Here is a 14,647-nt window from a genome sequence, read left to right as displayed (position 1 = left end):
AAAGTAATTTTTGTCAAACGCTTGAATTCAGTCAGAAAATGGCGCTATATCCACTTTAAAGTTCTTATTCAATTAAACTATTGATGGTATTTCCTTACTTTATTTCATCACTAAAACTTTCCTGAAACTGAAATTGCTCTAGGGAGCTTATCTTTATATTTTCAGTCAACAATTAAATAAACACATAAATGTAGTTGTTTTCCTCCTAGCTATAGATGAACAAACATAGTATTCCTCTCACATATATATATATATTTATATATATATGACAAGTTTAATTATTGACATTTATAACTTGATAAAGAACAGTCGAAGGAAGCTGACACTAACAGCAACAGTGCTCACCACCTTGCGGGTTCTATAGTGTGACTGGGATCTCCGCCCCAGTCACAGTTGGCTACAGCTCGGAGCCCGGATGCGCCGCCATGCCGACTCTTTCTGCGAATGGAATCATTTATTCACCAACCTGCCTGTTACTGACCGACTAGAGTTAACTGAGAAGCTCCACAAGACCGTCTGAAGAGGCGGTGGAGCCAGTGTTGTGTTCAGACCAGCGCCGTGCGTGTCCGTGTAGCTTCCCACTCTAGTGTTGATACTGAGACAGTTGTGTGGTTAGCTATGCTAACGTTAGCCTGAGCGGAGGGAGTGCGGCGGCGGCGGCGGCGGCGGCGGGGTAGTGACAGTCCGGCCGGAGGCGGGGAGAGCTCAACTGCGAGGTGAGACTGTTATTCTGATGGGGACTACACGCGCGGGTAGGTGGCCATCTGGGAGATAGTATCGCTTTCATAACAGCGAGTCTGGGTTTTAGCAGCGCCCAGGCAACAGCACGTCGAGGTAGGTCCTCCGGTGCTTATCTATTACCGCTGTTTGACCGGAGCAGAGCCGAACGTTTACTCGACGTTTCGCTGCTCTGGCCCGCGATAGAGAAGCTAGGAGCTAGTAGTGAGCTAACACGACAACTGTCCAACACGGACTCTCAAACTTTCCAGGTCTATAACCCTTCAGCAGGCATGTCACGTCACAAACGTGATTGTGGTACAGCCTTACACACTGGCAGCTTGTAAAAATAAGACAATTTATGCAATTGTGGTATTATATTGGGATAGTAAATATTATTTTTATACAGAATCCGCAGTAAATACAAACTCATTGATTATAACAGGGATCAAGCTGACTTGTTATGTACAAATTATAATCCTGCTAAGTTTGGAAAAAGTTACATATATATATATATATATATCTAGATTTCTTCCAAGTAATTTGTCCAGACATTCTCCTTTTGCATTAATGGTGAAGTGTATAGATCTGATGTTGACCATAAACTTGGCAACTGTGATGGATGACTGCAATTCGAGAAAGCCTGATGTCAGCAAACTTTTTAGAATTAATTTCCTGTATAATTGTATTAGTTATGTTTAAGCTGTAGTAAGTACAACAATAGTCTTCTTCACGAACAGTGGTTCCCAAAGTTTTCACCTCAACAAAGAGGTGAAAATATATATTCTTCAAGTATAGTCTTCAAATATACTTGAAGAATATTTAATATATATTGATTTTACAATGATTATTTTTGTTATTTATTTAGTGATTCGCGACCCCCAGTTGCATAGGAACAACCCTAACATAGAAAATAACTGTTTTTGAAAACTTTAGGCCAAAAAATCTACATGGTAATTCCTGGATTTGTAAATTCTTTAAGAAATATTTACAGTATATGTTTGTTTAAAAATCAACATAGAAATCTAAAAGTCTTGAAAACTCTAAAATGTAAAATACAGTATTTGAAGGAAATGTTTTATAAAATAATTTGATAATGTATAATAACACATGTAAATATATTTATCATCTAAAAAAATAAACAGATGTCATTTAACCAAATTCGAGAGACATTGTAAAGCATCACATACTAATATCCTCAAGCGATGAGCTCATTAATTGGTCAAAAATTCTGATCTTTGACCAGTTTTCTTTTTCAGGATTTGTAATTGCCAGTTAATATGGTTACAGTATATAATATGTACATTTTTGAGTTAAAGTGGACATATGCTGTCTTACATAAACTCTTACATCTGTTTTGAAAGATTCGAAAACGACCTTTACTAAGAACATGTTGCATTTTCTTCTCTTCATAAATGAGATTTATGAAGAAAAAAAGTCATAAAAATTCAGCCAGGAATAACTTATTCGGTGTATTGCTGTTATACTGTGTTGTGAAAAGGTATTTCTTCTGTTTTTGATTTCTTTAAACAATCAGTGTTTCAGATCATAAAACACATTATATTAGATTAGGATAACTTGAGTAAATACCTCAGGCAGTTTTTAAATGAGGAATTAATTTATTAAAAAGTGTAAAAGTGATTATTGCCAAACGTTATTGTTATTGGAGCATTTGCGATAACTGGTAATATATGTTTTAATTTGTTGTGGAGGATATTTGGCCCACACTTTTTTACAAATTACCTTTAATTCTGCCACATTTAGCCAGATTGAAGTCCAGACTTTTAACAGACTATTCCAAAATTTTGTGCCTTGACCCCAATATAGTAAAGACTTACAAATTTTCTATGGTTTGCCTGTGCTTTTAATCTAACATATGTTTTCTGTGACTTCCAGTAAAACATCAGTGTCTTTCTAGCTGGGAAAACTAAAAGAAAATGTCTATTGAAGAGCAAAGTGCAAAAGCTGGGAGTCCAAAGGCCAGCTCGGCATCTCCTCTTCAGCTTTCAGACTGTACTGGAGGCTACAGCAGTGTTTCCGTGATGATGGAGGAAGCTGCGGCCACGCCTGACTTTGCAGCCGCTTGTCCCGTCCCTGACACCGCAGCCTCACCAAAACACACGAGCACGGACAGCGCGGGACAGAGAGCGAAAGGAAGCGAGAACAGCATCAACCGCAGGAACAGCTTCCATCACTCTAAACAGCAGCCACAGACGCAGTCGAGGCTAACGAAGCGGCGCTACACAGCGAGTTCGAGCTTCAAATATCCCACGTCAGGGAAGAGGAGACGAAGGGCCAACTCTGAGAGCGACTCCGTCCTGCCAACCAACTTCCTCCTGGGAGGTAACATTTTTGATCCGCTGAACCTCAACAGTCTGCTGGATGAAGAAGTCAACAGGGCACTCAACGCGGAGACGCCAAAATCCTCCCCGCTGCCATCGAAGAGCCGAGACCCAGTCGAGATCCTCATCCCCAGAGACATCACAGATCCGCTCAACTTGAATAGCGGGATAACAGACAGCAGCTTTTTGGCATCTCCCTATAAAAGCGGTGGACGGAAAAGACACCGCAACCGACACCACGGAGGAGGAACCGGAGGGGCGAGCGGGATCTCAACTACGCAGATAAATCCATTGGAAACGGAAAAAAGTGACGTGAAAGCCAACACTTCCACAGAGGCTGCAGGCATGCCAGGTTCGTCCTTTGCACAAGATACCTCCAAAGAGTTGAACAGTTTGTCGAGCGTTGCAGGGGATTCCAACAATCACAGCACTAATAGCTCATCCAGCTGCAAGGATGACGTGACATCTGCACCTGCGGAGGAGGCAACACCCATCTCGTCTGCAGGAACAAATCACCAAGCGAGCAGACGCAAGCGAAGGCGCAACTCTGGCAAAATGGAGCCCCCCGTCACCCACTCGACCCCTGTTTGCAAGGCAACATCTGGAGATAGAAGTTGCGGCACAACAGGGCAAAGAAATTCCTTCCACACGCCCAGGGGGGATGGCCCAGGACTTCGTCAGCACCAGCAGCTCCACAATCAGGTAAAGGAACATCAGAAGAAGTTCCAGTACGGGAACTACAACAAATATTACGGATATCGCAACCCGAACTGTAGTGAAGACCCTCGCATACATGTGCTCCGTCAAGAGTGGTTCAGAGGTAAAGATGTGCTGGACTTGGGGTGCAACTCCGGCCACCTGACCCTCTACATTGCCAAAATGTTCAGACCAGCGCGCATACTGGGTCTCGACATCGACAGCGGTCTCATACATGCAGCTCGTAAGAATATTAGACATTATCTGTCTGAGCTTCAGACCCAAGAAGCCAGGCGTGAGGTGCAGGAGAAGAAGCCTGCCAAACAGGAAGACTGTGAGGTAGGGACGGGGAAGAAGCACGATGAATCTGAGAGCAGGGGTCAAAACGGGGAAGAAGACAAAGGACAGAGCGGGCCTGCGAGCGCTGGAGCTGACAAAGACTCCTGTCACACAGATGAGGCCGTAACCCAGAGGCAGGACGGTAAAACGGAGGAAATGGAGCAAAAACATTGCGATGCGCCCTCTGCTGACTGCTCTGCGAGTTGCTCTTTCCCGGTGTCTCTGCGGATCTCCAGGGGACCCATCGCTGCGCCGCCAATAACAGAAACATGTACCTCTCAGCCCGGACAGTTCCCTGCTAATGTGTCCTTCATCAAGGTAAGACTTTGCTTTTTGGAAATGACTCCCTTATATGGCGACATCCAGTTAGACAAAGGCTGGTAAATCCTAGGGAAAAATAGAGACTTTTAGTAAAAGTGAAATAAATGTTATTGGCAAATTTAAAAAGTTTAATAATGTCTGATCTCTACTTTTGTAAAACTCTGAATTCTGTGAAACAGTTTTCACAGAACTGCTTTTCTAACTATAATAACTATAATCTAAATATTTCCTAACCTCTCATCACAGGCTAACATTAAGTAAATTATTTATATCAGGAACAGAGGTGATGTCACTTTGTGAGATCAGCTACTATAACATAACATGGTCATACGGCTGTAAAACAAATACAAAATAATATTTAGTATTATTCAGTTAGCATTAAAAAACAAAACTACTGTTTCTGTGTGGATTTCACTAGAAAGACTTTGATTTTTAAAAAGCAGCATGTTGCATGACAGCTTGACACTTCAAAAGCATAATCTCTTTCCTAGTTAAAGTAAAGCTCTGTATTAACAGAAAACTCACTGTAGAACAAAGTTTAAATTTAAAGTGCCCCTTTGAGCCCTCTGATATTATTTTAAACACGTCACCGATGATAAAAACAGCTAACTTCGAGTCACCAGCTAATATTTCATGCTTCTCTTAAAATTTAATTCTGTTGCGTTTAAGATGTCAGCTGCATCAAAGCTATGTGTTTTTTTTTTCTTTTACTTTGTCGGACATACATAAATATCCCTTCCCAAACATTATTAACACAGTGGATTATATTATATCTCAGCAGATAAAGGAAATATATCAGTTGGTTTTGAGCTTTCTAACAAAGAAGTGTCTTCACCCCGGACCTTATCTGATTTTCTCTATTTGCAGACGTTTGTACTTTTGAGCCCAACAGGAAAGATATTCATAATTCATTGGGGACTTACTAACTTGTTCCCTTACTCTTCTCTCTGCAAATTAGCACTAATTTAAAAAAAATCAACATTAATCTGGAATACGTTAGTTGGAAAACTGGCCACCTCATATTTACTAAATAGTTTTATTATTTGATATTTTACTGTTTTTATAGAATCACAATCTTTTTCTTTTTTTTTTTCATTAAAAATAGCAACCGGAATGTTGATGAAGACTGTCGGCTTTTTAAACCAAATTGACTCAGCAGTTTACAACGTTTTATTAATGTCATTAAAATTGTTCCTGTCTTTTGCTACAGACATTTGTTTTAAAAAGCTAAGGAGCCGAAACTGAAGTGCTCGTTCTTCCCCTGCGATGGAAAATGAAAAGAGAATGTCAGATAAAATCATTTAAGGTGGAAAAGTAATATTAGTCAGCTATTTTTGATGGAGTCATGTAAAATTTAAAAACCAGGTGAGCCTTTGCAGTTGGCTTGACTGAATTCCTTATCACTATGATCAAGACAATTAGGAAGTACGTCTTATTTATTTTGGTGCCTTGCACTGACCAACATTCTTCACAAAGACAAAGCGTAACAAATAAAGCATAATTAGAAACAGAATATTCGAAAGGATTATAATAAAAAGCTTATTTGAATTAGAATGTCTTCAGCTGTTTTTTAAATGAGTTCAGATTTTAAAAACAAAAAAGAAAGTCCTCACCACAGTTGGTCCAACAGTTTGGGAGGAGTTTTATATCTCATCCTTGGGATTACGAGTCGACTGCTTACAGGACTTGAGTCCTCGAGTTTCAGGACGTTTTTCTAGTTAAGAGTCTGGCAGAGCTTTGGACCTGCTGCTGACAAGTAACTTTTTATTGTTGATTAGCATAAAAAGTGCAATAAATTAGTCCAGATGGGAGAAAATGAAGGCATTAATAATCATCCAAAGTCTTTTGTTTTGACACCAACCTTCTTAGTTTGGAAACTTCTCAAGTGAAAACCTTTGATCAAGGTGTTTTGAGTGACCTTAAAGAGACCGTTGTTGGTGAAGACACAACACAATCACTCTTCATGAGCTATATGAAGTTGGTCCCTTAAATAACGTCACTTCTGGGCCTAAAGGACAGTGATTGTATAATTGGGAAGTAGATTTTTACTGTATGGCACCTAAAATATTGTGACATACTAGATCTCGCTTCCACACATTGATTTTTGGAATGACAAATATGCTCAAATTGTCAGCAACAAAATGATCTGTTACCTTCCCAAGACATTTTATGATGGTATTTTCCCCAGGTAATGTTTTCTCAGTATGTTTTTCACCAGTTTACCTCTTCCTACACGAACTGTGTGTAGATCACCAGATCTGATTCAGCCATAAATTCTTGCACCAAAGCGGTGATTTACCCGGGCCGGGGCAGAATCTGTTCATCTGCGCTACACCCAGTTCTTGTTGTGGCAATGAAGACAGAAAAACTGGTGCCAAGTAAGCATTAGAAACCAGCTGGAACCAGTTTGGTGGGGAAAACCCTCTCCGTTATGACAAATTGAACAATGGAAGGAAGATCATTTCTATAATTAAAATTAAAAAAATAATGGAAATTTATATATTTGGGTAGTGACAAATACGTAGAGTTTGGTAATTGTTGTTTCTTTTTGTCACTAAATTCAAAAGGCTTTGTTTTTGTCCTCAACATGAATTGGTTAGATGGAGACAAAACTGTTTTACTGAATAAAATCAAAAAGCACCCTCCTCCACTTGTGTGTGTGTGAGTGTGTGTGTTACAAATAACAGCAGCAGCAGTCATTTGGTAAGTCTCCGAAGCGCCTGTGACACCCACTCAGTCTACAAAACTAAACGTTTGGCTAAGATAAAAGACTGAAAAGTGTCTGTTTCGGAAAATAGACTGTCACTAAAACGTGGCAAAAATGGATCAGTTGCATAAATATAAATAAATATAACGAACAGAGGAGGAAGAGGCTTTAATGCCAGAGGAACTATATTTTGCACACATAAGAAATGTGGATCAAAACATTAACTGCATCAAATTTTGCTTTTGCGCATATAATTAGGGCTCTTGTAAATGAATATTTTAGTAATCGAGTACTCTATAGATTATTTTTACGATTAATCTCAGTGCTGTAACTTCAAGACAAGACGTTACAGTACTGAGATTAATTTTGTTTTGAAAAAAAATCTGAGAATTAAGCAGTGATTAAGGCAGATTTGTGTTGTGAATGACAAAAATAAGATTGACTTTGTATTTGCATAATCTTGCAAGTCACATTTCCTTCCCCCCCAAAAAACATCCTGCATCACTGATGTACTTGAGCATTCAGTTAGATTTTTTAGAAAGAAATGAAAAGCTCTGTATGGAAAATCGGTGTTGCTGTTGTCTGCTTTGCAGTAAACACCAAACGAAAAAATAATGCATTGTTATTTCTGCATTTTGTTTAATTTACATGTCAGCTTTCTTGCCTCCAGCCTCCCCATGTCAGCATCTTTTTACAAGCTGTAATCTTTTATGGAACACAGCTTCACAAAAATGTTTTATCCATTTACCAAAACAGTGTTTTTTTTTTCTCCCGCCTTTGCTTTCCTTCAGGCTAACTATGTTCTGGAGAACGATAATCTCCTCATGACTCAGAGGGCAGAGTATGACGTGATCTTGTGCCTCAGTGTTACAAAATGGGTTCACCTAAACTGGGGCGACAGCGGTCTGAAGCGGCTCTTCAAGAGAGCCTACAGACACCTCCGCCCTGGAGGCTTGTTCATCCTGGAGCCGCAGCCCTGGGAGTCCTACGTCAGGAGGAAGAAGCTGACAGTAAGAGGATTTTCACTTTTCTTAATTATTTATTTTTTTGTTGTTTTAACAAGCATTCAGTTCCACCCACACTCATTGGAATCCTCTGAAAAAAACAGTTGCTCCTTTATTGTAGTAGCAAAATCTCACATTGTAAAATTAGCCTTTTAATTTGAGTACATTTATTCAACTTGATCATATCCCACTTTTTCTTTTCTACAAAACCACCGGTGGCACAATTGTTAGCATTGCATCATTTAAGGCCATTTTGTTGATAGAGCAGCATTCAGTTTTTTCCTCCAGGATTTGAAGAATAATTAAACAGGCCATCTGTGATGGTGCGTTCACACCAAGCACGTTTCGCGTGTCTGGTTTATATTCAAAGTTTATGTGGAGTCGCGGCATCAGACGTCTCAAGATCGCTCTAGCCATTGTTTTCCATTGTCGGCCTATTTGTCAGACATGGTGGACGCTTCAAATGCACCGCAATGGGTCCTCGATGCGCCTCCACATAGACTTTGAATGTAAACCAGACGTGTGAAACTTGTTTGGTGTGAACGCACCATGACAAGCCTGCCAGGCTGTAAAAAGGGCTGCTAAAATGTCCTCAGTCTGGTCTAAAATGAGTAATGAAATGTTTTCTTTATTGTCATTTTAGTTTATATGTAACCATTATTTTCTACTTCCTTCCCCCATAAGGAAAACATTAACAGGAATTATCGCAGCATCAGACTCAAACCTGATCAGTTTTCATCTTACCTCACAAATGAAGTGGGCTTCACAAGTTTTGAGCACCTGGGATCTCCTAAGTGTTCAGTAAGAGGTAATAGTTTGCCGAGTTTCCTTCTTGCATAACACATAGCTGTTTTTAAGATCTAGTAATTTTTTATTTCTCATGATGCAGGTTTTCAGAGACCAGTCTTTGTTTTTCACAAATGACCACCTCTGCCTTGAACAACAGCGAATGTGAGTAGCCGAAAGCCACCGCCTTTCATTCAGGCCAGCCAGCTTCACTGGACTGTGATGCATCATCCTTAGCAGATCGGGTTTGCGCTTGGTGCTGAAGATCAAAGTCTAAAGCAAACGTGCCACAGGGACCAAAAAGTGGAATTCATTGCTCTGTCAACAGGACGCCTCTTATCAAAAAGACGAGTAGCTGTCAGTTTGGAGACCGCAAAAGAAATGCTGAACCGATCACTCCCTTTGAACTGTCCGAGCGGTAATGATCCCCCAGACTGATGCGTGGCCATAAACTGTGTTTGCTCAGATGTCATCACGTTCATAATGTTCTCTCTTGCCACATCAACTAGACTTAAATCGACGGAGGGTTTCTCAACTAGTTATTATCACTGTTTTAACAAGCTTTAGATGTTTTAGTCTTCAGATGTGGGTTGTGTCTACAGAACTGAGGTGTACCACGAAAACATGGTGGATACTGAACTGACTTCATGCTCAGATGAAGCCTGTTGAAATGCAGGGACTTTTCTTGTTAGTTTTGAAAGAGATGGCGTTGAAACAACAACCTCTCGGCCACGTTTTTACCCCCAAAAAACAAATATACGCACACGTGTTGCTGTTTTCAAACACTTAAAGCTCATCTATTTTCCCTATTGCCACACACTAATGTCTAAGTTGTCTTTGATCTTTTGGAGAATGTGGCAAACTTAAAAGTCCTGTATAGATCAAATATGACAATCGAGAAAGTAAATTTGTTTTCTTTAATTTCTAAATTTCTGCTCCAATAGAGGCTAATTCAGGAAGAGTAGCGATGCACATCCTTAACAGACTCTCTGTTGATTTTACCACCTTTCATTATCCCTACATAGGTGAATAGGACTCATAAATAGAGATGCACCGATCAGAATTTTGTGGCCAGTTTCCAATTTTCAACTTTTATACGGGTTTAATCTGCGCAATTTCTCTTGAGAACCCAGTAGATATAAGAACAGCTTTGAAAATCGTTCTACTGTTAGCAGTCGTTTGACAAAATGATCAGAGTTCACATCTTTAACCCTTCACCATCTTTTATCAGCGATTAGCACAGATAGCTTTACTTACCCAGCAGTTTCCATATGTATAATCTGAAGAACGTACATCCTTATCTCAAATTTAAGTTTATGAAAAGAGGCCAACACTTCCAAGGAATTGTCGCAAGCTCAAAAGGATGAAATGGCAACTTTGCCTTAATACATTCAGCCTTCCTGTTATCCGCTAAATGTCTCACCATCTCCCCTTTTGTTGCAACCTGAATGGGCTGAAAATAATTCTCAACATGTCAAAGTAAGCCACTTCATTTTAACCATCTCTATTATACACAGTAACAAATTATATACTGAAGAGTGTTGTCAACTTTAGCTGTTAGCATAAGGTAGGCTGTTTCTTGGAGGCAAAAGATCAAATTTTCTTGTGAAAAATGTGATTTTTTTCTCGGTGCATCTCAATAATATACAATCAATAATCGTAATATTCTGATATTTAAAGAGAGCTGGAGAAGGTTTTAAAGCTGACATAAAATGGGCCTAAAAAGCACAGTTAAAGTTTTGCCTTGGCGCTAATATGCTGGGTAAACAAATCAGCTGTGTGATTATGAAGCATCGACCTCTGTTTTCACTCTCAGCTTTATTGATCATCTCCTTTAACCATCATCACTCTCCTGTAATATCTGTCCAACATTTGAGACTGAACAACTATTTTCATTTGTAGAACATAAAACCTTTTTTCGCAGGAAACATCCCATTGATTTTTTTTTTTTTTTAATCCAGTTTTCAATATGATGTTTGATTTGACGTGCTGCCAAAACAATGTCTGATAGATTCATGAATCATGTCAACAATGTTTCGGTCTATGAGCAACACAAAGTCTAAACGTTTATAGAGTTGTTGTAATTGTTCACTGAGCACCACTGATTTGTGCATCCAGGACAGAAAAATTTCAGTTTTTCAGCAGCTGCTTGTTGATCTCTTTTGGAATATGTTAGCCAGTGAATGACTGGGATGGATGAAATGTTTCTAATTCAGTAAAAGATCACTGTAAATAAGTCCCCATATTTTTTTTTCCTGTTAATATTTAGTTCCCAAATACTGCGTTTTAAGTTTTCGGATTTTCTTGTTTTCAGATGTTTGCTGCCAATTCATGTGTGGAGCTGCAGGTCTTTTTGTCCTTAAAGATTTGATGATCCAGCATTGTATGTACAAATTAATCTGGATATTCTTACAATTGTTTTGCTTTGTTCTGCCCTGCAGGGCACGTGTATTGTTCAGTTTAGTGCTTTTTTTGTTTTCTTAATGTCTTTTTTGATTTGTTTGTTTTTGATAAAATGTTTGAAAGGAGCAATAGCATGAGTGCACTCTTATTTTCTTTCAATATTTCTGTTGTGCCTTATTTGCTCTTCTACACATCTGGTACTCATCAGAATAAATGTAATTCATTTTTGGTTTTTAATGAGTTACTAAAAGAGAAAGTTAATTTTTAATTTGAGTTAAAATTCAAATTAATACGGGATAATACATCCCACACGGTCAGTACTATTTCTTCAAGTGGAACAGAATTGCTACCAAAGCATTTCCTGTTAAGGAAGTGTTTCTGATTTGCATTCAGTTATGTAAAATAAATTAAAAGTACTATTAAAGTATACTATGGGGAAATACAATGTTTTTTTGAAAATAGCTACCAAAATAAATTGGTGTATAGGTTTAAGTGACGCCTTATGATTTTACATAGAAATATATAATTTACCTCCAGTTGTTATTGAGCCTATTTTTTTTATTCTGAAAGTGTCTAACATTTCATTAAAATTGGTTGGAGATTTGGTGAGATGCTATTCACTTAAAATTTTAGTTTAGGTACAAACTCTAAATAATTTTGTAAATACCTAGCAGTAAACATGTTGCATTGGAAAAAGTAGGAATTGTTGCTTTTCTGTCATAAATAGAAGCAACTTGGTCACATTTTCAATGTATGTGATATTCCGTCAGTACAGTCAACTCATTCTCAAACAAACCAGTTAGGGCACCTGTTATCTCCTGAGTATGAGTTAAATATATATATATATATATTAAAAAGAGAATAATAGTGAAAATACAAAACCCATCCTCAGAGACATTTGACCTTCCAATTCAACACAGCGCAGACAAAGCAACAATGAATCTGCATCGCAGTCCTGACTGGTGTATTGTAGTGCCGCCCGTCTGTTTGCCAGCAGCGTTGTCCAGACAGACAGACAGACCGAACGGTGAAACAACATAAACACAGATGAGACATAACACTTCATTCACAAAAGCTGCGCTCCATCCCAGTTATTTGGGTCAGTCACTTGACCGTTATTGTCTCCTGTCAGCACGGCAACCAGCGAAAGCATGCCAGACCCAACTCAGACTGCTTTCCACACTGTTATTTCAAAGAAGCCCACCAAAGTGGGGTATAATTCAGACAATGATAGTAAACAAAAACACCAGCATGTTTATTTTAATGCATTTATTGGCAGCAAAGCAAATAAGCTAGACAATTCCAGTCAGGGCAGCGTAAAAGTGTGGTGTACCTATTATTTTACCCACTACAGAAACTCTTATGTTGGATCCAACTTTATTGGATGGTGAAGCAGCAAGTCAGCCATCTCCGCTTAATATTCCAGAGGTTGTCTCCTAGCATCATGCAGGTATCTCTGGACCATCATCAGAGTACTAAGAACGCACGGCACAACACCTGGAACAAAATAAAAAGTCAAAACGTTAGCTCTTATTACACCTTCACATAGTTCTTTCTTCTGAGAGTAATCTTAGCCTTTACCTATATCTTCGAGGACAACCATGGTGTCCAACAATGTACTCTTGGGCATAGCAGAACCGTCTGCAGAGTCCTCTGTACCCACAGGTCCAATACTGCATCTCTGGATCTTCTCCTGATGACAAACATGAAAGAAAAATCATCCCTTCCATTAGAAATGAAATCATCTTTTTTTTTCTTTTTATTGTCACACACTTTAAATGATTGATATCAGAGCAACACAAACAGGTGAGATTGTCAATATAAATTGCTTTATTTTGGCTTCACAATGTAGCAAAACAGATTCATCCATTGCTCACCCTCCGCAGTCGCGAACATCAGGAGAAGAACGAGGAGAACCAAGCTCAGTCCCTTCATGGTTGGGCGCCAATTAACGTTCAGACTGCTGCTGACACACTGATGCTGCATTTATACAGCATTTCAAGCACAACGGGGGGAGGAGTCCATCCTGTCTGTCCGAATCACAACAAGAGCATCTCACTGAAAGATGTCTGGGGCATGGAGGTCATGAATGTCATGTTACCCAACACACAAAAATCATTGTGCTACGTTTTCAAAGTTCTGAGAACTTATTGAGCAGATTGTTTAGCTTTCGACGTCTGCTGAAATAAAAAGGGATTTGTTGTGTCAGATTATACTTACATGTAATACTTTGGTTGAACCGAAGAGTGGAGCACAGCAAAGCAAAAGTTGAATTTCCAGGAGATGTTTGTTTGGCAGTGCAGGTCGGGGCGCTGTCTGTGTTTTCACAGCCTGGCCTTCTGCTCATCCAGGCCTCTCTCCACATCTGAATATGGCTCCAGTTCTCAATTATTGCTGATGCTGTGAAACTACAATCACGCTTCACAAAACATGCCCCAGTGACGCAAGGGAGAATTGTTAACTTAACAATAACAAGGTATGAACACACACACACACGATTGTAAAGCTTGCCCCCTGTTGCTTACGTAAAGGTGTTTATTTACATGTTTATCCTGTCTTCTGTCGGCCTCAGTAAAAGCCAAGAGATTATCCACACATTACCACATTTTAAGAAATTATAATCAACTTTTACTTCATAATTTAAAACAACTGCAGCAACATATTCTCACACTGATTGTTTTCTTAAATCTAAGATTTATTTAATGAATGTTGTCATTTAAAAATGTATATCACTTCTGTCGACTTATCTATAGTGTCTATACCCTAAAATTAGCATTTAACAACTTTGTGTATCTCTTGGGTTTATATCTGACATAACACAACGGCCAAATTCTCTTATGCACTCTTCAAAATGGGAAATATGAGACAACATGATAGAAGGCAAATGGCCACAGGAGGATAGCTACACAGCTAAATTTGTGTAAACTTGCATTGATATTTATAAAAATATTTATTTTTTGACAAAGACAACACAACTTTACTTATGAAGAGTGGAAAGACATGATGGTTGTCTATACACACTTCTACTATAAATTATTCATTCCCCTTGCAGATTCAACATTCCAACACGCTCGTTCTGACAGGAAGAGGCCGAGCCAGAGCCAAACTTAAATCTGATCAAAAGTCTATAATTGAAGTTAAACATTAGGCCAAGATGCTCTCCGACCTCAAAGATTTTGAGCTCGTCACAGAAGACAAACTGTTAAAATACCCATGGAACCACACCAAAAAGCCATTTATATATATATTTTTTTTACAATTTATTATCTTTAAATTCCTGTCTTATTTTCTATCCAAAACTGACCTAAGTCACTGCTTTAAATCTTCAACAA

General features: G+C 38.9%; 1 protein-coding gene across 3 annotated transcripts; it reads left to right on the top strand.

Moving 5' to 3' along the window:
- The first annotated feature begins 377 nt into the window (after positions 1-377).
- Positions 378-11,440, top strand: LOC102219902 (7SK snRNA methylphosphate capping enzyme-like). 3 transcript variants are annotated; one of them, XM_014470202.2, is made up of 5 exons: positions 378-716; positions 2,614-4,412; positions 7,914-8,132; positions 8,811-8,934; positions 9,016-11,440. In XM_014470202.2, exons 2-5 carry the CDS (start codon positions 2,655-2,657, stop codon positions 9,048-9,050), a joined length of 2,136 nt encoding a protein of 711 aa, XP_014325688.1. In that variant the 5' UTR covers positions 378-716; positions 2,614-2,654; the 3' UTR covers positions 9,051-11,440. The 3 variants fall into 3 exon arrangements, with proteins under 3 accessions (XP_014325688.1, XP_023198257.1, XP_023198256.1); XM_023342489.1 differs by having other exon boundaries at positions 378-752; XM_023342488.1 differs by lacking the exon at positions 378-716 and adding an exon at positions 723-834.
- The last annotated feature ends 3,207 nt before the right edge of the window (positions 11,441-14,647 follow it).

The sequence above is a fragment of the Xiphophorus maculatus genome, chromosome 11 (assembly GCF_002775205.1).
Source record: "Xiphophorus maculatus strain JP 163 A chromosome 11, X_maculatus-5.0-male, whole genome shotgun sequence".
Lineage (NCBI taxonomy): Eukaryota > Metazoa > Chordata > Actinopteri > Cyprinodontiformes > Poeciliidae > Xiphophorus > Xiphophorus maculatus.
This window is presented reverse-complemented; position numbering and strand designations above follow the sequence as displayed.